General features: G+C 44.8%; 1 protein-coding gene across 8 annotated transcripts in view; it reads left to right on the top strand.

Annotated features, from left to right (window-relative positions):
• The first annotated feature begins 3,132 nt into the window (after positions 1-3,132).
• bru2 (bruno 2) overlaps positions 3,133-27,936 on the top strand; it is a 53,359-nt gene continuing 28,555 nt past the window's right edge. The window contains exons 1-6 of one of the 8 annotated variants that reach the window (XM_033379585.1): positions 3,133-3,432; positions 7,420-8,069; positions 8,139-8,695; positions 11,698-11,921; positions 13,541-13,623; positions 17,310-17,358. In XM_033379585.1, coding sequence (XP_033235476.1) covers positions 7,797-8,069; positions 8,139-8,695; positions 11,698-11,921; positions 13,541-13,623; positions 17,310-17,358 — 1,186 coding nt within the window. In that variant the 5' untranslated portion in view covers positions 3,133-3,432; positions 7,420-7,796. Of the gene's footprint in view, positions 3,433-7,419; positions 8,070-8,138; positions 8,696-11,697; positions 11,922-13,540; positions 13,624-17,309; positions 17,359-21,318; positions 21,450-25,446; positions 25,959-27,936 lie in introns of those variants that run through there. The other 7 variants (XM_033379584.1, XM_033379583.1, XM_033379582.1 and 4 more) reach the window with 7 other exon arrangements.

The raw sequence follows: 27,936 nt of genomic DNA, 5'->3' as shown, positions 1-27,936 counted from the left end.
TGGGGCTTGGGGCTTCCATTTTCCGTATTCGTATTCGTATTCTGTATTCGGATACTACGGTTTTGTCATTACGGTCAATAATTACCGCAGGCATGTCAACCGAAATTATTGCCCAGATAGATTTTCCAGCCCCTTGCCTGCCTTGCCAGTCGTTTGCCACACTTCGGTTTAAGTGTCCGGCCATGTGTTGCAGTCAGACCGCAAGGACTCTCTCTCCTCGCTCCTCTCTGTCTCCGGGCCAGGTCTGCCGGAAATAATTACTCAGCTTGCCGTTCTTTTGAGTGGGTGGCAGTGGCAGTGGCATGGCCAGTGGGCCACAGCGGCACAGTGGTGAGAAGGTGGGGCGCTCTACACATTTAATTTATATTATTTGTGCTTCCTTTTGTCCGACTCTTCGACTTTCACCCTCAGACGGTCGGTCGGTCTGTCGGTCGGTCGCTCGGTCGGTCGGTGGTTCGGTTTTGTTTACCTGGCTTTATTAGTAGTTGTCTGTCGGTGAGTGTCCTTTTCCCTAGCCCCTTCCCCTTCACCTCCTTCTGGCCACTTCCTGTCTCTTGTCTCCTATCTCCTGTCTCTTGGCTCCTGCTGTTGTCGTTATTCAACCACTAAACTGTGTTTTGGCTTTTGTTGCATTTGCAACCGCATTCGTGCGGCTTCCACATCTTCGATTTTCCAGTCAAGTCTCTAATAACATTATTGCAACTGAAGGGCTGTGTTTGAGTTTCAAGTTTTGATCGAAATTTTCCATTTAATATTTAGACTTTAGCAAGCACCTCCCTGCCGACCTCTCGAAACGCCAAGCACAGTGCCTCGTGCCGTATAAATTATTAAATAACATTTTCCGCTTAACTAACAAATTTACCCAAGGGAAAAAACAGACAAACGTCTGACCCATACCCCAGAAACAGGCACAGGTCCAGGCCCAAGCCCAGGCCCTAGCCCAGGCCCAGGCCCAGAGCCAAATCGTGGCTATAACAATTGCTCAAATCCAATTCAATATTGATCCGCATTCAGACACAGCCACAGCCACTCGTGGAGAGAATGGGCGGAAGGAAAAAACGAATCGAAGTAACAAAAAGGGTTACAAGTTGGCCCAGACACTCGCCTTTCTGCCGATGAATGCGCCCGGCAGACGGAACTATCTATGTGCACACACAGACACATACACATGTATCCTGTATCCTGTATCCTTGATTTCAATGGATGAACTGTTTATGGCGGCCATTTACTTGCCGGCTCGACTGTACCTGCCCAAGGGCTGCCCGAACTGGAAGGAAGTGCGGAGTAATTACGCCCAGATAAGATTTACAGATTAGATAAATCGGTAAACAGTTAGCTACGGAGACGCTACCGATAAGCAGATTGGTATCAGAATCCCCTGGCTTACGCCGTGCTTCGGGGTAGGTGCTGGGGGAGGGGAGGTGAAGGGGAGTGGGCTCTGTGGCTGGTTTATGGAACGACCGCAGTGCTGGGATCCCTAATGGATGATAATACAGTGTTATCAAACTGTCTGCGAATGCTAATCAAACCAACAATACAGAGATACTCTGAGTGGAGAGGGAGCCCCATTCTGGTAGATAGGAACTCTGATTAAGGCACACAACAAACTGTTGAATACGCTACGACATATGGCACTAAATACATCCGGCGTTGTGGTGGTTTATAAAATCCAGAAAGCTACTGGATGGAGGGCTCTACTAATCTAATAATTTGTGGCTGTAGCTGTGGATAATCATTCATTAAATGAGCTCATTCCTAGGACAAGTTTAGTACGTATTCCCTCTCCTTAAATGCTGTAAACTTGGGTGGAATTAGGAAGTAAATGCCACCCTCTTACATTTCCTGGCGTTCAAAAATAGACAAATTATAATTCCCGCAATGAATTGGTAATTGAATATTCGATTTTTCCGTTCGATTCCATTCCGGTTAATGCATGCCCCCCCACCCCCCTGGACAGTGTACGCCATATAATTATCTCCTTAGAAGCGAGCAATGGAGTGCGTGAGTGAGGCCTGGGCATACGAGTATATGGAAAAGTGACACACATTTACCACTAAATAGTCGCTTATTATAATTTGATGGCACAATGACAAACAAACCGAAAGCCCGGGGCAAAGCCAAAGGCAAAGGCAAAGGCCTTTCTTTCTTTCACTCCCGCACATGGAGGTATCGAATCGGTTCTATATAGCTCACTATATAGTACTGTGGGTATATAGGACTCCCTTGGATGTGTGTGTGTGTGTTGTGGCCATGGCTGAGAGGTTGAACGGCTGGAACGGCTGTCCGGTCACACGACTCCGCCCCACCCCTCTCCACCCGCCAGGTCGCCCACTTGAAACTCATCGATACTTTGGCGGCTACGTGGCATGCTCATTGGTCTCCATTTTCCCCCCTGACGAATCGCTGCCCCAGACAGACAGACAGGCATTGGTATTTGTGTAATGGCCGGCACTCTTACACGGACACGGGGGACAGGATATATATATTCAGAGCGGCCACTCGCACGGGTTTAGTTTATATTTATGAGCATTATAGTGCGGATATATCGAGCGCGAAGTCGAGACCCGAGAGTCGAGAGTTGGAAAGTAATTGCAACGGACAATGGTTATTTGAACTGTTCTAGTGGCTCCATTTTACAGTGCTTCGCTGGGGTTCGGATCGGTTCAGTTTCGTCATGTGTTTTGATAAGAAGTGATGGCCATACAAATTGTTTAGCCGCCGCTCCATGGAGCGCTCCAGTGCGCGAATGTTTGTTAGATCGACCATGGCTGCATTTCCAGTCCCCAATGTCCCCCCTGCACTGGCTCGATAAGATGTTCCATTGAAGAGCTCCACCACCTGTACAGCCCGAACAGAGTCACATTTCGACTTGAAGCAGGGTCAGCAGCGACAGTAGCGGGAGAAGAGCTCTCCGGCAAGAGCAAATATTTGTGCAGAGAAAAACCCAAGGGAAAAAGAGCGACAGGGAATGTTACCTGACGGCAATCAGCGAGCAATTATGCGATAAGCGGTGACCCTTATCAGCAGAAGCACCAGCAGAGCCACACTCATCGGGAGAGAGTGCGAGAGAGAGAGAGAGAGCCAGCGCTGGTGAGTGGTTGGATATTGGGGTTCCGCTGGGAGAATTATGAAATCAGAATACGAATTTTCGGGTTCCTGTTAGTTGCCCTCCATAGGCGTCTACGTGCGGTTCGTCTCCTTTTTCGTTGTCGTCGTCGTTGTCGTCCATTAACGCGAGTTAACGCGAGTGCATTCACAGTGATTTGAATGATTGATATACCTGCTCTATACATACATATATGTAGATAAATGTACTTGATATCAGCTCAAGATATGGATATTGTGACATCTGTTGTGTGAAACGTGAAAAGAGTCAAAAAAGCCGAGCCAAAATATCATCCTTTGGATACTTTTATTAGTCGAGGGATTAGTGTGAGTAAATACATAATATAAATCTTTAAAAAATATCCCTTTGAAACTGTTATACAAACTGCATATACCACACTTTCATTTCGAAATTGAAACAGTCTTTAAACTGCTATAAAAACTCCGCTAAAACTGTTATACCCAAGTGTTATCTGAGGCTTTTTTTTTGGCTTAGTCATGCCCCTAATATCATCAAACGATATGGAAACCTGTTTATCCCAATCTACCCATCCCAAGCACAACTTTGGATAGTTTCTCTTTGCACTTGGATACGCGTATGAGCCCCAGATACACACACACACACACACACGTCATATGCCATATTCCATACGACGACGCATGGAAAAGTAAACCACAATAAACGTATAAAACGAAAGAGCGGGACAGAGGGACAGATAAGATAAGGAAACTCGCTCAACAAGTGAATGGAAGTGGGATTGGGAGTGGGTATACCCAGTATGTGACTCGGACATATGGAGGTACGAACCCCAGCACCAGTCCAAGCAACAGCCCCAGCCGTGTGCCATGGTACAATGCACCCATGGACGACAAGTGACATCTTTACGAAATGTCAACGGCGCGCTGTCATCTGTCAGAGAGACAGAGAGAGAGATAGAGAGAGGGGAGAGCGAAACAGAAACAGCCACTGCAATTGGGGTCACAGAGTGTGTGTTACGAACGGGACCAAGAGCACGAATCTGTTGCCTACATTTGCATACAACGGACAAAGTTTGATTATCTCCGGCCTGGCCAGAGCCTGTTGGGGGATGGCTGGCTGAGGGGTTGCGGATCAAGGGTAGGCAGCTGGGCAAAATATTGTCACTAAAGTTAATTAAAAAACAGCCAGGGGCACACACACACACACACACACACGCTCTCCCTCTCCCCCACACACCCGAAGGAAAGGATAGGAATCTGGTTTAATAAAAATGCCAAAGGCTGGTGGCCGGGGGCTGCCTTTAGGGGTAGCTCTCTGTCAACGCCGCTGCGTGGGCAAACAAAGGCAAATAAATAGAAAAGAGATACTCAATAATCAATAGATAAATAAAATTACAAGGTGACAGCAACAGCTATGCGGAGGATGGCACAGCTGGCTGCTCCTCCACGCCTCCCTCCCCCGGTGGGGGGTGGGTTGTGTGTCGAGACTGTTAAAGCTGCAGGAGCCACATCAGCAGCAGCCAGGAGGTAGCCGAGAGGCAGCGGCAGCGACGATAACTGCTCATAATGCAGCAGCAAAGGGGGAAAGGGGGTGCCACAACCATATTGAACAGCTGCATACCCTTTCAGGGGGAGACCAGAAACAGATCTAAGGGATCTGCACTTTTAAAATCTATAAATTGTGTAGATTTCGGAGATTGCTTACCAATTGTGGAAGATCTGATGATCCTACAGTCATCTGACCCCTCCCATAGCCGAAACAACTCTCCTCTTGGGCTATACCCTCACTCTAACGACATTGGCGTCGATGTTGTTGTCGTCGACATCGTTTGATGGTGCTGGGATAAGCGCGTGGCAAGTGGCAAGGAGCAGCAGCTACGGCAGGAGCTTCAGCTTCAGTAGCATGCCGCTGGCAAACCGATGGCTGCCTGCCTTCCTAACACGCTTGTTTCTGGCTTGAGGGCTGCCAGAGTGCGACGGAGTGGGCGACGGAATGGCGACTGGGGGTTGGATGCAACAAGCGTTTTATGGCACGACAACGATGCGGATGATGGGGACGACGACGACGACGGCAACGACGACAGTTGCCAGTGTCCGGCCAAGAGGAGCGGACGGAGCCGTAAAAATAACACAAACAAGAAATAAAAAGCAAAGGCAAAAATAAATAAGCGAAGAGCGTAAATAGAAGAGCTCGAAAATATGCAAGCGTTGAAATTTATTAAAAAATAATAGAAAAACCGGCGAATTTTCGTGGCGATTATCTGGAGAATGAGGGGAAAACGCGCGCACCGCGAGGGACACGGAAGCGGAAGGGGGAAAGAGTGTGGCAGAAAAGTGTGTGCGTGAACTGAAGTGAACTTTAAGATTAAGGTCGGAAAATACTCAGGGAAAGAGTATCGGAAAGATAGGGAACGTCGCTTTAGGACGAGTCCTCTTTCTGAGGGATTTCAGCTTGATAATACATCATGCTATTATTCCATAATAATCCAAATGCAACAAATGATTATAAATACAAATAAAATTCCGATAAATATATACATATATTATGGAGTTCTGATTTAGGTATTTGTGTCACATCGAAATGAACTGAAATTCACCATGCTAATCGAGTGTAAGATACAGACTACGTATACGTCCAGAGCCTCCTGTGAATATGGTATCATTTACACTTGGGATCATATATATTTTTGGAAAGTAGAATTAATAATAGCAGTGTACTAACCACATCCTCGTCGTCAATTTGGCAGTGTATTGACATACACGTTTAATTTCAGTCTCTTCTTTTTGGTCACCTCTTGTCACGGACTCTTTCAAGTTAGGTGTGACCGTACATTCATTTTACCATAATACCTAACAATAATAATGCAGCGAATTCTTTAAAATAAAAGCTTAAGACAATATTGGTTATGGAGACTGTTAGGTTAACTGTGACTTTACAGGAAAAATATTAAAAAAAAACAAAATATCATACCATAGAACCATTACAAAGACGGTTGGACATGTTCTTCATGAACTTCATAGGCTTCCAGGAACCATCAGTTAAAAATATATTTCAAATAATTAATATAAATATATTATTAACATATAAAAAAAGGATTTTAAGACCCTGTAGGAACACCTGCCAGTGGTTTTGGATTGTAATGTATAAGAAGAAGCATTTCTAAAAGTACACACTGTTATATTTACTTCAAAAAGAAGCCCAATTAAGCTTCAGCTTAAGCTTGAGCTTAAACCACCTCGGATTGGTTTACAGAGAAACTCTCTCGAGAGAGACTGCCTCAATTCTACCGCAGCAAGGATAATGAAGGTAATCGCTTTCCTGCCAAGTCCTTATGCGGTTGTATATGCCTCTTAGATACCTCTGTCTCTGCACCAACCACCAGATCCGACCCATCAGATCAGCCACTCTGTGAATCTGTGAATCTGCGAATCCGAGTGTGTGGAAGCGCGCGTTAATTAAGGCGCCCGTCCATGCCTGTGGTCAGTCAAGTGCGACAACAAATAATTTGATTTCAATTTAACTAATTAGCTGGAGCCTTCCACATTGTGCGGCCAGCAGTGGGCTCTCTCTCTCTCAGCACTCGTTCGCCTTGCCCTGCCCAGCCCCGCCACTGTCTGAATCTGTCTGTGTGAGCACTCGAAATGCTTATCTGTTTAGCGGCAGATACATGTACATATATAGATATAGACATGCACTGGCACTGGTACTGGTATGTGGCAGAGTGTGTGTATCAAAGCCCGGCACTTGAATGCCGACAGACAGTCGAGTGGAGTGGAGCCCAAGTACTGCGGTCAGTCTGTCAGTCAACGTGGAAGGCACTTCCATTGAAATGCGCTTAGCTATGCAGTTACGCTCCATGCTCAATGCAGTTGGATAAGCTACAAGCTGCCGAGTGGGCTGCCCTTGGGGTGGGGTTGGGGTCCTTTGGGGTGGTCAGTGGTCAGTGGTCATAGGCTGAAGAGCTGGCAGCCATTTTGACTGTGGTTTCCCTAGTGGATACTTAAAAAATTAATAAATATTTGCATTGCTCTTGAGGGATGCTCATTTCCAATCGAATTGAAGGCATGAGAGATGTTCGAAATGTAATGGAATTTCAAAATCATCTGAAGAATGAACTTATATGTGAGATATCATTCGAGTATAGGCTAGTAATCTGTTTAGAAACTATATTTTGCCATTCCTCAAGATAGAAATCACCATAGAACACGACTGTTGTTCAAACTAGAACATTAACCTCATGAAAGGTCCCACTCATAGCTACAATAATACATTTTCTACAACACATAATCCATGTCCTTTAATCAGCAAACACTTTGTTCTCTATTTAATTACAGTTGTGCTGGAACCCTTTCGCAGAGTGTAAAAAACCAGCGAATACGAACACTGGAGCTAATTGTGAGAGGAAAAACTGTGATAAACAAAGCGAGAGCGAACTGCAACAAATAAGGGATAAAGGATAAAGGACTCGAGACTCCTGGGCAGCGGGAACAATTAAAAGCAGCGCAATAATATACAATTTTAATAAAACTAAAACCCGAAGCAAATTAAAAAGCGAGCGTCGCCAAATGCGACACTAAAAGTAATTAGCGACAGCAGACAGAAAGAGACAGAGACAGCAGATAGACAGGGACAGGGACAGAGACAGAGACAAGGACAGACAGGGTGGGGGTCGTCGCGAGTCGGTAATAAAAACAGAACAAAACTGTTATAAATGATGTTGCAATCCTTGAATCTGCACGCGGATACACTGAGCGGCATTCCAGAGGCAGCAGCAGAGGCAGTGGCAGTGGCAGTGGCCGGGCCCGTGGCAGCAACAGAACAAACTAACGAGGCAGCAGCAGCAGCAGCAGCAACAACTACGATGCTGACAACGGCACCTGTTGCACTTATTGCTAATGGCAACAACAACACCAACAGCAGCAGCAACAACAACAACAGCAACCTTTATAACAATAACAATTTAAATAGCAATAACAATTGCAACGTACAACAACCGCAGCAGCAGCAACAACAACAACAACAACAACAGCTACAACAACAACAACAGCAACAGCTGCAACAACAACAACAACAGCTACAACTACAACTACAGCCAGTCAAGTATTTAGAGAATCTAACGAGCTCAGGAGCAACTTCAGGTGCCATCGCAGCGACAACAACTTTTACAGGTGCTGCGAAAAGTTTCCATCCATATTTGCGGCCCACTTGCAACACCAACAGCAACAGCAACAACACCAACAACACAGCAAGCCTCATCCCAGCTACAACAAAAATGTCGACTGCATTGTTGGAAACACTTTTGCAAAACCAAATAAATTCCAGCACAACAACGCCGACCGTACCAACAACACCAACAGCAATAGCAGCAGTTCCTGCAACACCAACAGCAGCTGGAGCCGCAACAACCGCAACAACAGCAGCATCAGCAGTGGCAGCAGCGACAGCGGCAGCGGCAGCAGCAACGCAGCTGAATTCCGGCATTAATTCCAGAACTTCATTAGTCGACCAGAGCCAGAGCCAGGGCCAGAGCCTGGCCGGGGGCATCGGAAATGCTGCTGTTATAGTAGTCGCCGCTGCCCCACCCAATGTTGCCACAAGCGTCCAAAATCGGTGAGTGTAGCGCCCCTCCCAGAGCTCAGCTTTAGTCCATTTTTCTGCATCAGCTTCCCAGCAAATGGCTGCGAAATGATTTATTGGTTAGTGATTTAGTCGGTGGGTGTTGGTGTAATTAGTAATTTGGGCTGGCGCTGAAAAGTATGCAATGGAATATGCAATTTGTTGAGGGTTCATTTTGGGGAGGCAATTAAAGGAAGTCCCTTAACATATACACAGCTTTACAAGAGCCCCATCCCCACTTCAAGCTATAAATGGATGCCTGAAAGACCTGTCCTTCATCGCAATTCCCCTCAAACGGTGTCCCATCCCATGAAACCTTTACAAGCGTTTCCGCCATTCAACTTCAGTGCTTATCATTTTGCATATTACCTGGCCGCTATACGAGCAGAACATTTCAATTTCCTATGGCCGCCATCTCCGACTACGACAACTTTTTGGCTATCACATTTCAAATGGTTATTCCTCGGACGTGCGCCACATTTTCTATTTGCGAGCTTCCTTTGCCCGGAAATTATAAAAATTCGACTCGAAATCGTCGGGCGACCCACTTCGTCGACTGATTTAATTAAAATAAGTGACAATGTGCATTGGCCAGAGGGGGGAGGGCATGAAGGGGGGAGGAGGGTGGATGGTGGAAGGTCGCAGCAGCAGCCCATCGAGTGACTAATGATAATTGGCATTGCATTAAGGTTATTAATTGGCAGAAGCCATCAAGGCGGCAATTTTCACATAGCCAAAGAGCCATCAAAGATAATAGCGAATGATTATTGACAGGACATTGTAATTATAATATTATAGCGTCTTCGTAATGACGATAACGATGGGGGGGTCTAGGATTTCAGGGGGAACCACCGCAGGCTTGAAAGCGAAACCAAACGAGAGCCTGAATCGACTGTAAGGGGCCCTAGAACTATCATCTATGCGGCTCTCCTGGCTCTGCTGTCGTGCTCGGCCATTAAATAATAAAGCAAGAATTATTAAATTTATGTTGGGTCATTTTTATGCGCCTCTGGGTCCAGTCCGTCCTGCCTCTATCTTTGAGCTGTTTGCTTTTGTTGTGACAGCCGCGGCATAACAAACTGCCATCATAAATTAAGTGCCACGTCACGACTGGACTGTGTCGCCATCTCACAGTGGCTTCAAGTGTGTGTTGGACTATAAAAATCGATGATTTTCCTGCTATTTCCAGGACTATCGTAGCACTCCGAGGCGTAGTAATCGCTGAAGCTTGAGACGCACGGGTTTTTCATTAGACCTCAGCCCACGGTGCCATGACAGCGGACTTTCCTCTCACTCAAGTTGTTGAATTCGCATTGAGCTACGATACCAACAGAGTCATCGTCGTCGTCATCATCGCCAGCCTCATCATCATCAGTGGGCCCTGCCCCGCCCCGCCAAACACCTGCTGTCCTACCCCAAATCCCAGTGAGAGCCTGCTCTGCCCTTCTGCCACTCTGCCACGCCTCAGCTGCCACCGCAGGCGATTTTCTCATTAAGCCTGGTCGCATTTAAATGAAACTGAATTATTAATGCACAAGCGCAGCCCCGAGAGACACCCAAGGAGATGATGTTCTGAGGCTGTGGGCTGGGGAGCGTTTCTTGGCTCTCTTTTCGCTCCCCGATGGATTGGCGCCAGCCAGAAATAATTGCCTTACAGACTCCAGGGGCAACACACCTGTCGCTGCTCCAGCTCCACCGCTTCTCCTTCTCCTTGTTTTTGGCTTTGGCTTTTGTTATTTTTATTTATTTTTCCGTTCATTTTTGGGGAACACGCACGGAATTGGCTGTTGCAAAATGCGTGAATGTTTTCCGTTTACGAGATTTATGCTGCAGGCACAGAAGTCACGATGGATTACGGCCTCCCCTCGACTTTGCATATTCCACCTAGAGGCAGAGGCAGAGGCAGAGTCAGAGGCAGAGGCCGAGGCAGTGGCAGGCCTGAATTTATCACCTTGACATAGACAATTTGGCGCGTCCTCGTTCCGGCTCTAATAGATTAATTTCGTTTTGTCATTTGATGGCCCGCGGCAGCTCTTCGCTTTCACTGAGTGTCGGAGGGTTGTCATCCATCGCCTGCAGGCCGCTCACAACCAGTGGAGCGCCAAGGGGGGTGGGCGAATGGGGAAATTACTTACGCAGGAAATTGGAAAATGAAGAAATTTAAAAGTAAATTGGAAGTAATTTCCTAAATGGCATCATTTCAGATGACTCCCGTCAGATAGAAGTTAATAATGAGCCCCCGTTTACCCCCCCTGGCTATATAGAAGGGAATATCAATTGCCGGCCCAAAAGTATGCAATGGAAATTTTAATACGTGAGAAACAAAATCCCACCCGGCATTGCTCTGTGCAGAGACAATTAAGTGCTCAAATTTATTGGGCCAACAGCAGCAGCAGCAGAACTCCCTTTGAGCAAGCAACTTGACAACCAACCAAAAGTCAATTTGGTAGACCATCAAGAGCACCACCCAATAAACCCCTCGATTAGAAACAACAACGACAGGGACATCTCTGGGAAAACTTTTTCGGGCAGCACACAAAAACCAACCGAAAGTGACCTCAAAGTACAGCGTTCGATGCGTTGCCAGTCAGTCACTCAAAGGACAGCCCCTATCCCCCCCCCCCCTATCCAGGACATTCCTAGCCGTCCCCCCAGTTGGAGGGAGACTGGTCAACCACAAAACAAAAGTAAAAACGTTTACAACTTTTTAGATTAGATTAGTTTGCTAATAACAATTAGTATTTGTATTTTATGCTGTTAGCCAACTTTGGTTGAGAGCGAGACCAAGGAGACTTCTTGTTGCTGTGGCAGGCACTCCATCTCTCTTTTTTATGGTCATTAGCAAACGAAGTTAAGAGCAGTTACAGGCAGGGAGCTTAAGAGTGGGAATATAGTAGTTCAATGGAAAAGTTGTGGCTGGTATTTGGGATTTCTAATGACTTTACGAATGTAAATGCAAATAATTCTTATAAATTCTCTGCCCATCTCTCGTTTAGCATGTCGAGTCCCTTGGAGGATGACCTGAAAACCGAACTGGAGGCCATGGACACGAACAGCAACGAAATGCTGAAGGATCAACCCGACGCGGATAATATCAAAATGTTTGTGGGCCAAATACCCAAGACCTGGGACGAGACCAGGCTCCGTCAGATGTTCGAGCAGTTCGGGCCCGTTCACACCCTGAATGTGCTCAGGGATAAGGTCACATCGATTAGCAGAGGTGAGTCGAGGCGTCACTGGCTACCCTTCGGGCATACAAATGTGCGGATTATTCCGGTATTCAATGAAATTTTACAATGTCCATCAATTTTTGCCCCAGTGCCTGCCTCTGGCCATAAACCTCAAGTAATATGATTATGCTGATGGCGAGCCCGTCAACATTAAAACTTGTTCTCTCGGCCTCAGGTTCCCCTTGGGCTGGGGATGGTCTCCTTTCCCCTCGGGCTTCTGGTGGCGGTTGGGCAAAGTTTCAGCCGTGGTAATTGGCCATAATTGTGCGTGTATAAGCAGGAAAAACTTGCACAGCAGGATGCAGGATATGAGCATATGTGTGTCGGGTGTTGCTCTGCTTAATTTTCGGGGCTGTATTAGAATAATATCCGCATTTGCTTGCAAACTTTTCCGAAAGCGAAAAGGTAAATTCCATTATGCATATTTATGGCCTAGAGGGGTGGTTGATCGGGGGCTGTGAGGGGGGGAGGCATGTGTGTGCATATGGGACCCGTTAAATGTAAGGTGTTCGAGCAAGGCTAACACGATGATAGCCAGGTTTTTGGGAGGATTATAATTTAATCTAACTAATGGAGAAAAGGATATGAAGAGTGACCAGAGAAGCAAGTAATTTAATATAGTTTTATAAGAAGTATAGGATAGAAAAGTGCTCAAAGAAAGACCGCATTGTGTGATAGCTAGGTGGATAGAAAATAACGATAGCAACGCCTTAAAGATAGCTTTTATATTGGTGGTTAAAAGATAAGAGGACTAGCAATCAACACTCTAATCAGCTCAGATCAATGATCAAATATTGAACCACCTATTCAACATATTGACTTTTATTTCCAGAAGCTTCAAGGCATCTTTCAAAGATAGTCAGGCATATACTCATATAAAGAAGAAGGCATACATATATGTATACTCGTAGAGATCTGGTAGGCTATCGAGTATGGATACTCAGTAACTTTATTTATGATTAGATAAGAAGTCGTATATCGTTGAGAGTTTCACTTGGCAGCAGGTGTTGCAGTCAACTAACTATTGTTTATATAACGATATTTATGGAAAAGTGAAGAGAAAAAACCAGGCTATTGAGGGTTATAAATGGTACATAGATAAGAAAGTCGATACTGACCGATAAGCGGGAACTGTTTTCCATGAAAATAGATTAAATATCCCCACAAATCTAGTACGATCTCTAAATGCTTATCGCTTGGCTAGTAAGCTCTAACCAAAGCTTTGTATAGTCCCCCCACCATGATTTCCGTCCATTTCTCATACTCCCCCCCCCGCCCCGCATGGCTTGCATGAAGCGCTCGTCCCGTGAACCGTCCAGTAAACCGCATGACAAGGCCTGTACCCACATATATAAATATACCTACTATAATACCTGAACAACCTGGCCAAAGAGCATGATAAAACGCTGCCAAAAATAATAATAATTTTTGTATTGGTCCCCCAGTAAATAATATATTTTCTATTGCATTTTACAAACTATATATATTTATATACGAGTATATAACGTTTAACACGTTTGTTTTTTGTATCATACGTTTTGTGTAATTGTCTATCGATCCGTTTGATTTGTATTCGATATGTATTCGATTGTTTCATTTTCGTTTGCAGGGTGCTGTTTTGTCACCTACTATACCCGAAAGGCCGCCCTGCGCGCCCAGGACGCGTTGCACAACATCAAGACCTTGGACGGGGTAAGTACATCCCCGGACACTATCACCACCCACCACCCCCCACCCACCCCCTACAATCCCCCTCAACCCTGTCCATCATACATGTAGCTTTGAGTTTTGCCCGTTTTCCTGTTCTCTGTGAATGTATGTGTGCGTTTCTTTTCATACGTTATCTATGTGTGCGTGTATCTATGTATGTGCGAGTATGTGTGCGTGTTCCTTGTAGCTGCTCTCTCACATATACATATGTGTATGTGTATATGTGCACCCGCACATATATATATATATATATTTACTGTTTGTTTGTGCGCCCTTTTGAATAATACAGCTTGAGAAAGTCAACCGCTTGCGTCGTCCCCATCGATCGATCGATGACATACTTTCTCCCTGCATGGTTTTCGGACGGGGGGCAGCCGGGTACCGATTGGCATTGGTATTGGTACTGGTGGACTATTGGTATATGGCCAACACAAAATGTAATCATCAGTCAATTAGTGGATTCAATTATTGAGGACAATCTCATTGTTAACGTATTAAATGAAGCGTTCCACGCACAAGCAAACAGGCTAAGATGGCCAGGGGACAGGGGACAGGTTACAGGAGGTGGGGGAACACACGGCTGGGTCTAAGGTAACCACTCATGGAGCTCGTGTTCCCCTGGACAGTGGCGTCAAGGTGCTTGAAAAAAGAAGTGAATTTTGTCTCTAGCCCAGAGGTTTTTACATGCCATGTACATGATTTAAAAAAATATATATATAACAATGACAAAATGGAAAGAAAATAAAAGGAAATAAATGCAGGAAGAAATCCTATAAATTGAAAGAAACTTTGGGGATCATCCCCACATTTTTCCATTAACGAAAAAGTAATAAACATTTCCAAATTATTATTTTTCAGACTTAAAAATAAATCTTAAAGAAGAGAATATTAAGCATTGCCCCAAAAAGGTATTCTTTTCAGAAATTGCTTGAAATTTCCTCCTGCCAAAAGTGTTACAGGTCTCCAATATATTCCCCATCAAATCCAAAAAATTTCTCGTCTCACATTTAGCCTTGAACTGGGACCCACTGTGCCACTGGCTCCCATCATTTACATATTCAAATTGTTAATGGAAAATCCATATAGGAACGTTCGGCCAGCACTAAAACAAAGCCCCCAAAACACACACACACACACACACACACACACACACAGAGGGAAACTTAGGAGGGGGCAAAAGGAAGGGGACCGGAGCTATAGGTGGGCCAAGGCAGAAACAGGAGCCTGGCCAAATGGCGCCACGTGTGTAATTGTCAAAATAATGACCACATGCCCCAGACCCCACCCACACACACATGGGTGTGTGTGTGTGTGTGTTTGTGTGTGTAAGGTGGATCTTTGTTTGTATAAGTAAGTGCCTGCCTGTCCAGCTATGCAGAGGATTGTGTGCAGGGGCGGAAGGGGGGGCACACGCCTGTGTGTGTGTGGGGGCATGTCTGATCCTTTAATGCATTTGGCAGGCGGCCCTCAACAGAAAGGACATCGATGTCGTCCTCGTCTGCCGAAGCTACTTAATTTACCTGAAATAATCGATAGGTAAACAGACGTTAAAATGTCGACATTTTCACACACAGCCAGAGAGAGGGAGAGGGAGTGGGAGAGAGGGCGAGGGAGACGCAGAGAGGCTCAGCTTGTCAACGGCTACAATAAATATTTTGTTTTGAACTGAACTGACTCTCCATCACCCTCTCTCTCCCCCTTTCTTCCGGCTAAGTGGCCCTGACAGGCGTTGTCCTTTTTCTTCTGGGCTTTTTTTTTGGCACGTGTGAACAGCTACACTTGCAGAAAGCAAGAGAGAGAGAGAGAGAGAGAGCAGCAGGCATTTGCATGGCCGGCCTGAAAGTATGCTATGAAATATTGATGGCCACAAATGAAGAAATGGAAGCGGAATTTTAAATTTATTTCAATTTCAATTCGAATTCAATTCATTGTCTGGCAATTATCACAGTGCCGCAGTGTCGTGCCTCAAATCCCCTGCATTTTCTGCATACCCTGTGGCCGCACAAAAGCCCCAAAAAACTAACCCCAAATATTGTGACAGCTAATTGACAATCACAGAATCGGGAGTGGAAAAATAAAAAGAAACTGGCTACAAATCGCATTATAGACTCGAAAAGGGTAACCCAGGCACACATACACACACACGCAGGCACACACAGATACACACAGACACAGCTACACTTACACAACTCTCAGAGGCGGAGAGACAGACAGTTAGACAGACAGTTAAATGAAATGCCAGCAAAAGAGCAGCAAAAGAGTGGTCAGTGGGTAGGGGGAGGCCATTTGACTCATTCAGCTGTCAATTTTGAATAATAGAGCAGCAAAATGGCGCAACAATGAGTCCGTAGCACAGGGGGTGGCTATAAGAAGGGGGTAGGAGTCAAGGCGGACCAGAGGCGGTGACATTTTCTCGTAATTTGTGCAGAAACCTTTTGACTTTCACAGTTCTGTTGCTGTTGCTGTTCGGGTTCTGGTTTAGGTCTGGCCCGGGTCCTGGCCCTGGTCCTGGCCCTGGTCCTGGCTCTGCTTTTGAAGCAGAGACAGAGAGGCCTCAACCCGTAAGCATTTCATTTCAATTTGCTGAACATCATTCAGTCATTCAGTCACTTTGTCCGTGTCCGTGTCCGGGTTTCACCTCCCCCCTCTGCCCTGACACCCAAATGGGAAAAAATGCCCTTTCCTCTTTCCCTTTCCAATGGCAGCTCCATTTTCTAATATCGTTGTAAGTATTATTATTATCATTTCCGCTACTCGAACCGTTTGAATGAAAAGTTAATTGAAATCAAAGTAATGGCCAGTGCCTGACAGCAGCAGCCAGGACCCAGGACCCAGGGCCCAGGACCCAGGACCCAGAATAGTGCGCAGGACGAGGGCCCATCGAACCTTATCGTCAGTTGGCTCAATGAATGTAAAATAAATGAAAATTTGTTAAAAGCATCGCATTCAATTGCATTTTTCAAGTGCTAATGGCCACGTTAATGAAATGGGATTCCCATCCTCACACTTCCCTCTGTCGCTGGCTCTCTCTCTCTCTGCCTGTCTCTGTCTGTTTCTCATTGTTTCTCTTCCCCTGTTTGATTCCATTAGCTCTCCCTCTCTCTCTCCCTCTGTGCATTCCTCCTTACTTGTTGCACTTGGGGCAAAGTCGAACGTAATGAAATCTAAAAATACTTAAACACTTTTGTACATGAAAAACTAATGAAAGGCGTTGGCTTTTGTTGTAGTTGAGAATTCCTTAGGTCAAGGAGGGGCACAAAAGGAGTCAAATAATCGATTCGCAGGGACAGGGAATCGAAAGGGAGGTTATTCTTGTCCTCTTTTCTTCATCTAAAATCTAAATTTATAATATAAAGGCACAAATGGGTTTCTAATCAAAAATTGAAGCTAAAATCTCGCTCCAAGGACACTCGCCACTCTATTTACTGGGGATTATCCTTTGATACTCCCGTTACCCATAAATCCCCATCCATTTTCCGGGTTTTTTGACTGGATAATCAAAGGGAAATCCCTACCCAAAAGCCTCCCCCTTTTTATCGACTTGTACAATGGCAAAAACCATTCATACTTTTCTAACTTATTGCATATTTCTCTTCCCTTACTTATTGCCACTTTCCCTTCTCTCTCTCACCGTCTCACCGTCTCCCTCTCTCGTTTCTCTTTGACAGATGCACCATCCCATCCAGATGAAGCCGGCGGACAGTGAGAACAGAAATGGTAAGTTCCTCTTTAGACATCGTTTCGGGGCATATTTGCTCTCCTCTACGTCTACGTCTAGGTCTCCGTCTGCCAGTCCGTCTGTCCTTCTGTCAGTCTCTGCATATGTACGGCTGATTGCTTGTTCCTCTTCTACAATACACACTGTATGCGGCTGTCTGTGTGAGCCATAGACTCGAAGCTGTCTGCGTGAGCCTTTTGGGCTTAATCACAAACTTGCAGGCAGAGCAGTTGGTGTCTGTATTTGATTACACAGAACAACACACAGAAAAAGAATTGGCCCAGGGAATGCGGCAATGAAAATGAATAATGCTCGAAACTGACGGGAAAAGTGGGTGGAACAGGGCCCAGGGACCGTGGACCGGGGACCGGTGGGAGGTCCTGCCTTGGCTGGGATTGTATGTGAGACCAATAAATCGATTAGGCTATGTGCTGAAAAGAAAGGGGAAACACCATCGAAGGCGACCGACAAAAAAATTATTCCACGAGCATGAACGTGGCCGGAAAAAGTTTTAAAGGGATTAGGGAGCAAGCCGTTTCCTATGATATCTTGGTGTACATCCCCAAAACCACCAACGGAAAAGCCTCTATTGGCTCTCATTCTAGTTGGACATTTTTCTTGTCGTTCCCCGAAGACTCGAGCCGTCCTTCAAGGAGATCTTCCACAGCAAAAACGACAAGGTGGTCAGGCATTTCCCCTGTGGCCACATTTTCCGCATGGAATTCAAATCGGAAAATCGTTATTGTGCCTTTTGCCCATCGCAGAGGCGATGTCCAGGACCCGCCTCTACGCCTGGCCACCACTTATGCAGTGCGTTTCCGTTTCCGCTTTGCCATATGCGTGCCTGTGCGTGTGTGTGTGTGTGTGTGTGTGAGTGCTGTGGCATTTCTTGTTGTTCTTAGCATTGCTTGAGTGCAGCGGAAATGTTTAGGGCATCGCTCGCATTCACCTCCATGCGATGGCATCGCGCCGTTGTCGTCTTGTCTGCCTTGACCATCGATTGCTGGTGCCTCCTTTATGTCTCCACACTGATTCCTTTCTTTTCCTGCTCCTCCTCCTCCGATTCCTTTCTTTCTTTGGCCTTCTGCTTTCCCCTCCTCTGGGGGGACAGACATAATTGCTTTCCTTCTGTTTCAATTGGTGTCCCAGCGGCTCGGGCGGGCAGGCAGACAAATTCTTTCCGCATATCGAAAGCCATTCGAAAATTGTGCTCTTGTACGGGGCTCGTGTTCGATTGCGTCAAGTGTGTGCACGCATGGCGGAAATAAATCACAAAATTAAAAATACGTAACACGGAAATTTTATGGTAAATTAACTAAAAATTGGCACTCACTCGTGCATTGCCCAGTCGACCGAGAATCTCTCTCTCTCTCTCTCTCCCGCTCTCCCGCTCTCCGCTGATCGGTTGCTCCTCGCGACCCACTCGATGTTCGGCAGAATATTAACAAAATTGAGATGAAAAGTGTCCAACATTCAATGGGGCGGACAGAGCATTGTCAGTGTCTGCTTTTTTGATTGCCAACAAAATTAATTGCTGCATGCAGCACTAAATAAAGGAGGCACAACCTGATCCCTGACGAGGGGTCTCTGAGAAACAAAGAACATTGAATACTCTGCCGAAGGGAAAGAGTCTCTCCACGTGTGGAAATCATCAAGTATCTCGCTTCTTGGCCTCCTCCATCACAAAGCTGATTTAGCCTTTCCCTTGGACTGGCATCATCGCCGAAAACAAATGCCAAACATTTTCAAATGCCACACAAATTTCTGAAAATGCAACAAGTGCAAGAGACTTGCCACAGCCACAGACCATACATACATCTCTATCTGTCTCGCTTTTGCTGGGACTCTCTCCATCTCTGTCGCTCCCTGGGGCCGTGTTGCGTGTTGTGCGAAATGTTTTGGCGACACTTGACAAAATGCCAGAAATTCTAAATACTTTTAGCTGCCTTTGCCTGTGCCTGTGCCTCTTCTGCCTTTCAGTTTGTCGTCGTCTTTGTGGCTGTCAGAGTCGTTGTTGCTGCTGTCCGCCTTTTAGCATGCCCTTTTGGCTTGGCTCGAATCGGATCGGATTGGAGGCATCTTGGCGTCTCTTTCTGCTTGGCCATCGATGGCCGTTCTGTGCGATGCACAATCAACTCAAATTAATGAGATTCGTGCAAATGAAAGTAGATCTAAGGCAGCGTTTATGCGAGTATACGAGTATGGGCACGGTTTTATTCGTCCGCCTGTTGGCTTTCGGATTAATGGGTTTATTCATTTGCAAATTGTCAGGCGCTGACAGCGTCGTATCAATTTTGGCCGCAGGCCACCGTATGAGTTCTCTGCCCCCAAGGAATGGCGGTATCTTCAGATCTGAGAATGCACTTGCCTGTTTGCAATTTGCGTTTGTATCTCGCAGATATGTACTTTGCTGCCGCTGGTCGCATTAGCACACTTTTCGATTCAATTATGAAACGTTCTGCGGGCCCCTGTGGGTCGCTGGTGTGTGCAAACAAAGCGCTTTTCTATGTTTTTCTCGGCTCTCGGCCCTCGGGTCTCCCCTTCCCAATTGATTTTCGCGCCGCCGTGATCGCCCGTTTAGCTGGCAGATACACTCCGCAAGATACACTCCGAAAGATACACACAGAGCCACAGATGCTCGTTTTTTCTAGCTTTGATGTTAATTGCTCGCGTCTCGAAACCTTTTAGGTCGTGGCGATGGCGATCTTGTCAAGTGAGCACACAACTTTGACTCGACTTGACTTGGCATTAAATGTGTTAGGAAAAATGGAAAAAACTGAAAAATGAGAGCTGCTGAAACTCGGGCAGGGCTTCAAGCGAGGAGGGGAGGGGTACGGTGTCGGTGGGTGGAGGGACGGCTGAAAGACTCTGGGGCAAAATATTCAATGATTTTTTGTAATTTCATGTTTAGGAAAGCTTTTTTCTAATTTACATAAAATGTATGCACCTAAAAAATTTATCTCATCAGATTTCATCAGTATTTTAATGAGCTTAAATCAAATGACAAATACCTGTATTTAATATATAATTGAAAAAAAGGTAATTAATAAATAATCAAGAAACAAATGATTTTAAGATACAGGTTCTAATTTATTAATAAATGAAAAAAATTCTAAAAAAATATGACAAAAATATTATTTTGGATATTATTTGACGATGAGAAAATATCGATCGTAATAAGTTGAGTTCCAGAGCTCGAAATTAATTCATCAATAATTAATAATAATACAAAAATCCATTTCCATAAAATTACTATTAAAAAGAATAGATTTTAATTTACGAAGCATATGATATTTTACAACTGAAATTTTGATATGGAATGATTGAAGAATTTACCTTAAATTTGTTCAAAAATTCATAAATATTTCAAAAATAAGTACTACTGTCACTTAGGTTATTATTCTTTTATATAACTTAAAAAAAAGTCCCACAGTGTACATCTGTCTGTGTGAATACCTATTAAAGAGCCCTCAAATATAGCAAGCAGATCCCCTATCTTGAGCATTGTTTATAAGCCCAGCCCAGACATATCAGAATTCAATCAGCAACCTCCCTGGGGGGAAGCTCTATTCCAATCATTCCGTATCCGCTCCGATAACACGACAGAAAAAGCGCTGAGTCAAACCGGCACGAATGCGGTAGGGAGACAACGAGAGAGAGAGAGAGAGAGAGAGAGAGCGAAAGCATATTCTGTCATCTCTGGTGATCACTCCCCGAGCAAACATAAGTAAACAAACGTCAAGAGGCAACGGCAACGAGCGTGGCTAATTGCCATTCGTACAAGCAGCCGCGAGCCACAAGCCACAAGTGTCCAAAACAGCTGTTTGCCGAGAGAGAGGAGAGAGAGAGAGCAAGCCGGCAAACGCTAGTGCTGCAGCATTGCCAGCAGCAAACGAAACGCCAAAGTGCAGCGCAATTGATCGAAAAGGGGGGCGCAGATCCAAGCAGCGGGGCTTTTTTCAGTCTCCACCAGTCAGCCGGTCGATCGTCGATCGGTGCCTCGTTCCGACATCTGTTCTGCTCTGCGCCGTTCGTTCGCCTGGCCGTCGACACAGTGATAGTCGAGCACAAGTATCCAATAGATACGTACGTACGTACTGTAGTTGTCGCCATTCGAGGCACGATCGAAGTGTATCCGAGTATCTGAGTATCTGTATTTGTATCTTCCGCGCACGTTGTGGTTGGTCAACTTCGTTAAATGAAATTCTTTAAATTAAATCTACGCGACGGGGCGCTGCCTTAATTGAAAACCGTTTGCCCAGTGCCAGTGCCAGTCCCAGTCCCAGTGCCCCGTCCCAATGTATCTCACAGATACGAGTATTGATAAAACTATTGCAAAAGCCAATTGATTCGTTTGCCACTCCACACTCTACACTCGTCGATGTTTGTTTATATAAACTTTTATGTGAATTGTACTTAATCATCGTTGATTTTGTAATTGAGTGAATTAGCTGGAAATTGCCAACAAATGTCCGTTGTGGTAACAGATTAAAGACTTTTAATGTACGAAATTATATATGCGGAAAAACGTTTAGAAACTACAAGAATTTTGGTTTTTTTTTCGTCTGCCAACAGCTGAAAATTCCTAAAAATTAGCGGAAGAATTTCTGAAAAGTTAATTTAAATATTTGAAAAAGATTTGCCGCCCCCCACCAACATTGGTTTAATGGCTTTGGTAAATCTACCGCAAAATATGTGGCCTGCAAAGATACATATGTATCTAGAAACCGATTTCGATGAGGCCCAAAATAAATGCCATAAAAACATTAATTCCGCCATGCCAAAAACTCATTCGATTTGTCATTCGATTTGGCAATTGCCAAAAAGTAAACACGGCAGCGAATCGAAAACAATATGCAAAGCACTTCTCAATAAATAAATGGCAAAAAGGAACGAAAGCCAGAACAAAAGTAAACTCATATCTGAGAAGTGCAGCCAAGATTGAGTCACTCTCGCTCTCTCTCTGTCTCTATCGCCGGCTTCTCAGCGTTTCTCAGTCACTCAGAGATCTCGTGCTTGGCCCCAACCAGTTTTCAGTTTCATTTCCATTATAATTACCTTTTTTTTTGCATCTCAAAAATTAAGTTTATTTTCCGTTTTCGCTCGAGTCAGCTGTCTAGTGTTTTTGTTTGCATTTTGTTTTGCTTCTCAGCAGCTGTATCTGTATCTGTATCTGTATCTGCGAGATTCTAGCCGGAGATGGCGTGCCGCTGGCGATCGAGTGCGAGTATCCGAGGAATGCCATCGACTGAAGAAATTGGAGAAATTCGTTCGGTTGCGTGTTGAAAGTGCGTTGCATTCTGTGTTGCAATCATCCGGGCATGGTCCGTGGCCGATGTTGCAGTTGCAGTTGCAGCTGCGGCTTGTCATGTGTGCCACCACAGCACACACATATCTTACGCTTGACGAACGGTAATTGAAATATGTGAATAATTGCCAGATTTCTGAGCCAAAATGGCATGAGGCAAGACCTGCTCCACCATCGAAAAGGAAAAGTGGCCATGGCTGGCTGAAAATCTCTCCACAAGGAGCTTGGAGACACCTCGTACTAAAAGCAGGAGTAGATATTTAGATACTCCGTACTGTATCTAAAAACCTGTTAATGCTTGAACTATTTATAGAAATTTTATTAGCTTCGAAAGATGAGGCTCAAAAGTAATTCCAACTCTCTGGCAAAGTGCTTTTAGCTGAAGCTTAAGCTGCGTTGATAAATGTTAAAGATACATATGTACCTCAGCCTTTGGACTGTTTTAATTACTGCGAAAGGCCAGAGCTCAATCTATGAACTGGCGTAGAGTTCTCTTGAGCACTTGATTTAATGGATAAAGTATTTACATACAATTAAGACTAGATCTTGGCTGGCAGATCTTATCAAAATCATGTCTTTTATGAAGTTCCACCTTTAGACCCACCTGTAAACTGTTTCGCAAACCTTTGAGATGTGTTCTTCTAGGGGATCATCAAGCTTCGATATGGGTTCCCCTTTTCCTGGCAGAGTTCTCCCTTGATCTCCAGCTCTCATCCATCAGCAACTCTTTTCTGCAATTCCCAATCAATTCATCCATTAAGTAAAGTAACCCATTTGCAAATAGAATTTACAAACTCTTTGTTCTCTCCACTTTGAAGGGCTCCCCTATCCACTCTCCCCTCTAACGTCTCCCCTCTCGAACTGTCAGCAATTTTCCATATTTCTTGGGCCATCCATATTGCTCAACTCCAAGCACTCCAGGCAGATTCCTATGCTAGACAATTGTCATTGTTTTTCAGCTGGAATTATGCACAACGTCTCCTTGACTTTGTTGCTGCACAATAGAACCCTCAACAGGTTCTTCATGGGTTCTCCTCCACCAATTAGGGGTATACAATGATGGGAAAACTACTGCTGCCGGTCGGCCGGTCGGCCAGTCGCTCGAGAACACATTGTGCAATGCCTCAAAGTTCTCTGCAGTCGAACAGAAGTCGGAGACAACAATTAATTGAAGAAATCACGCACGAGGGGCCGTGAAGGGGAAGGGGCTATAAATTCTATGGAAAGGCGCAAAGTGAATGACAACCAATTCCATGATGACTTCTGATGGACAAATACGGCTAACGGGCTCTATGACCCAAAAGAAAAAGGAAAAGAACGAAGCAACGAAGAGAGGGAAGAGGGGAGAGAGAAGTGCAGACCAGAGCAGGCGACATGTTTTGCATACTAAAAGATACAAATTGTATTATGTATGCTGCCCTCCAGTGGTTGCTGCTTTTTATGGCCTTCTTTCAGTCCAATTGTGGACGTCAGTCGAGAGAGGACCGAGCCCCAATCCCTGTCCCTGTCTCTGTCCCTATCCCTATCCCCCAATGCGATTCAATCAGAGAATTTTAATTATTATTTTCAATTATCGAAAATGGCCTGTGCGTCTGTTCTTTTCAAGTGTTTTCCCAATGTATCTGTGGCTGTGGCGTATCTGTATCTGTGTAATTAGGGGGCGTATTGTTTTATTATGCCCCTGCCCCTCATTCAGCCCCCCTCGCCAAGCACTTGTTGCGGCATATGGTTCGATTCGATTCGGTTCGGCTCGGTTTTGTGTTTAATTTTAATTAAATTTCCCCAATACAGATACAGATACAGATACAGATACATCTGGGAATACAGGACTGCAGGGCTGCCGAAATGGGCGTTTTCAAAGCCCTTCTAGTGCCCTTCGCAAAGGCTCAGCTGACAATATTGTTTATAACTTATAATTTTCTGCTGAATTATGATTCAGCTGCACAGCTGAAGCTCTTAGCTCCAAGCCGTTAACAAATAAATTAAACAACTGTCGTCGCGACGCCGTCTCGCTTCCGACTGCTGAAATTCGAAACTAAAATAAACACAGGCCCCAAAGCCAAGATCCAAAAGTGAACGCCCCTCACAGGTAGAGTCGAGAACAAATATGACAACTAAACGAAATACGAGGCAACCTAAGATGGCGATTTCTGTATCTGAGAGATGCATTCAATTTGGGGAATGCGATTTGCCCAAGAGATAAAGGGTTTTTCGATGGTCTCAGCAGATTGGGGGATCATGGGTGTAATATCCTGTGCCTATCTCTCTATAAAATACATAGAAAAGTTTTGGGTAGAAGGCACGAGAGGTGGAAGGACTAACAGAGGTCTTGGCCCCTTCCTTATAGGCTAGAATATACCCAGAACTCTTTGAGATCTATCTGGAAACTGCGTGTACGATTTGCATATGAGCATTGTTTACTATCTTCGATCTATCCATGATCTGCTAAAGTATCTACCATCTATCAGAGCTCCCTTTGTCCCCCATTAGCCGGGCCTGGTAGCAGCCTAGAGAGCTCCATTGCAGTGCAATTTAACAATCATTCAATCTTCATCATTTTCCCATTTTAGCCAGGCGCTTTTCCCCCCCTCTCGCTGTTGCTGTTGCCATTTTGACACAGCGCAGCAATAATAATGATAATTTTGTAGTGTTTGTAGCATTCGAACTGTGTTGCCGCCTCCGTTGACGGCAGACGGGCGGGGCGGGGCGGGCTCATCGTGGACTGAGTACACAATGGCTAAAGTACATACCAGATACAGATACAACTACAACTACAACTACAACTGCAGAAACGGCAGAACAAACCCAACAAACAGAGAAGGAAGCAACAACGACAGAAAATAAATATAAAATAAAGCAAAATAAACCGCAGAGCGAAGCGCGAAACGGCAGCGAACAAAATAAGCGACGGCAGCAGTTTGTCACTCAATCGCCCAGACATCAGTCGCGTTTTCGGATCGACAGAAACGGAGGAAACAGAAAAACCTACCGAAATTCTCTCTCCGCGTATCTAACAGATACTCCCAAATCGGAGACGTGCCACCGCCATCGCCGGCTGTAATCGGAGAATTCTGTAAACCGATTTGCGAGACATTTGCCGCGCACGCGCTTCTCGAGAGTTAAAGTTCAAGACGTGCGCCGATCCGTGCCAGGTATCTCTCAGATACGGAGATACTCGCACTCCGCGACTGCACCAAAAGCATACGTGTACGTGTCGCCTTTTGGAGTGTGTAAATCAGAATTTGAAATGCACATAGCATTTGCATAATTAGCGGCCCGATAAGAACTTTGGTTGGTCTGAAAGTGCTGAAAGTACAGTGGTCACTGGATAGACTAGAAATTATAAATACTCTAGGAGTGGGAGAATCTAAGAAACTGACGCTTAAATGCACAGAAACTCAAATGTTCCTATAAATATTAAGAGAAACTGTTGGAAAAGTGTGTTAAAGTAGGGAATAAATGAAGATTGTACAACAGTGGAGCTAGAGTACTCCCAAAAACTTGTTAGAGGAATAAAAGACCCTTCAAAATACCAATGATCACAGCAAATACTTCTCTAGCGATATCTTTTTGACTTCGAATGGACTGAAAACAATTTAAAAGTATTTTTGTAGAACAAAAACTATAAGTTTAAGGAAATGCCCTTAAAAAAACGATGAAGACCTCCACGTTAAAGATATTCTTTTCTCCCAACCAGTCTCCACTGTATGGACATATCGTGTGCTATGTAACAACTCTATTTACCTGTGAAAACAATGAACCCCCCAACCCCAACCCCAACCCCAAACCCAATCGCAGCCCCAACAATCGTGTCGAGTGCAATTTATCCCGAAATATGTATGTGCCTCGAAAGCAGCTGATTAGCTTTGCTCAAAGAGAGAGAATGGGAGGGAGGCATACAATATTGTATGGCAAATACCCGATTTCCGATCCAATTCGCGTTACGGATGAGTGACGCGACTCGACTCGACTGTGGAGCTGGGAGCTTGGCGCTTGGCGCTTGGAGCTGGGTGTGCCGGGCCATAAATAGCCGCCGATGAAGGTTACAGATGAGCTCTGCTCTCGCCTGCTCCCCACTCTCATCCCACCTTCAAGGTCAGCTTGGAGATCCGACTGCGCCCTAAAGTCAATAATCCATAGAACCAAACGAAGGTACTCTCTCTCTCTCTCTCTCTCGTAGACTATATTGTACAACATTTGCGCAAATATCAACAAACGAGAAACCGAGAACAAGTGTGTCCAATATTCGAATGCAAATAGAGAAACCCAGGCGGGCCATAGAAAATGTATTTTCTATTCACGTAATGCCTGCCTGCTATTCGAGGGAATATTCCACCCAAAAAGAATAATAATAATATCCACTCAGAGACGAAGTCGACAAACGGAAATTGTCACATGTCAGATTTTGGTTCGGGTTCGGGTTTTTTTTCGTGGTATTTTCGAGGAGGTAAAACTTTGAGTGCAGCCCGTATTAAATACAATATGTCAACAGCTCGTCAAAGTCTTTAAAGCACAAAATAAAAACCTAAAAATATGGTGTACTCCAAGGGAGAACCTGTCCCATATTTTTTGTTGAGTAATGGACGAAATTTATTGGAAAATATGTGTAAATAATCTTTGTAAAGCCTCTAGTATTTCTGTAAAAATCCCACTTATTCTCCCTTTTTTAAAATTGTCTCAAAACTCACTTTCAATGCCTCTACAATTTTTGATAAATATTTATCATGCTTCAAATGGCCCGCTTATAATGGAAAAGCGTAACTTTACGCTCTGAATAATTTCATTTAACAAAACCAACAGCAACCAAAGCAAACAAGCAACAACAGCAAAAGCAACAACAACTATAATAAAACACCACATGAGGTGGGTGCAAAGTTCAGAGTGGAAGAGTGTAAAAGTGAAGTTGATGTGATAATTGTGTTTCTGCCCGGATAATGCATAAAACTGTTCCTAAAGTGGGTTACAAATAATGATAAAATTGGGGGAAAACTCAAGACCTCAGAGCCCGCCTAATAAGCATTTAGGAGGGGGGAGGGAAAAAGAGTTCGCCACATTTTGAATACGTCTAGAGGCCAGCGAAGCGTTACCAAAATGATTACAAAAAATGTCACAACAGTCACAACAACGATATGTACACACATGGGAGTATAGTTATAGTCATTCTGTACTGTACTGTACTGGGGGTGGGGTGGTGGGGGTGGGGGAGACGAATCAATTTGTTTTGCAACTACAGAAAGACTGTTCCACTTTTGGTTCCACCTGCAAGTTG

The sequence above is a fragment of the Drosophila pseudoobscura genome, chromosome 4 (assembly GCF_009870125.1).
Source record: "Drosophila pseudoobscura strain MV-25-SWS-2005 chromosome 4, UCI_Dpse_MV25, whole genome shotgun sequence".
Lineage (NCBI taxonomy): Eukaryota > Metazoa > Arthropoda > Insecta > Diptera > Drosophilidae > Drosophila > Drosophila pseudoobscura.
This window is presented reverse-complemented; position numbering and strand designations above follow the sequence as displayed.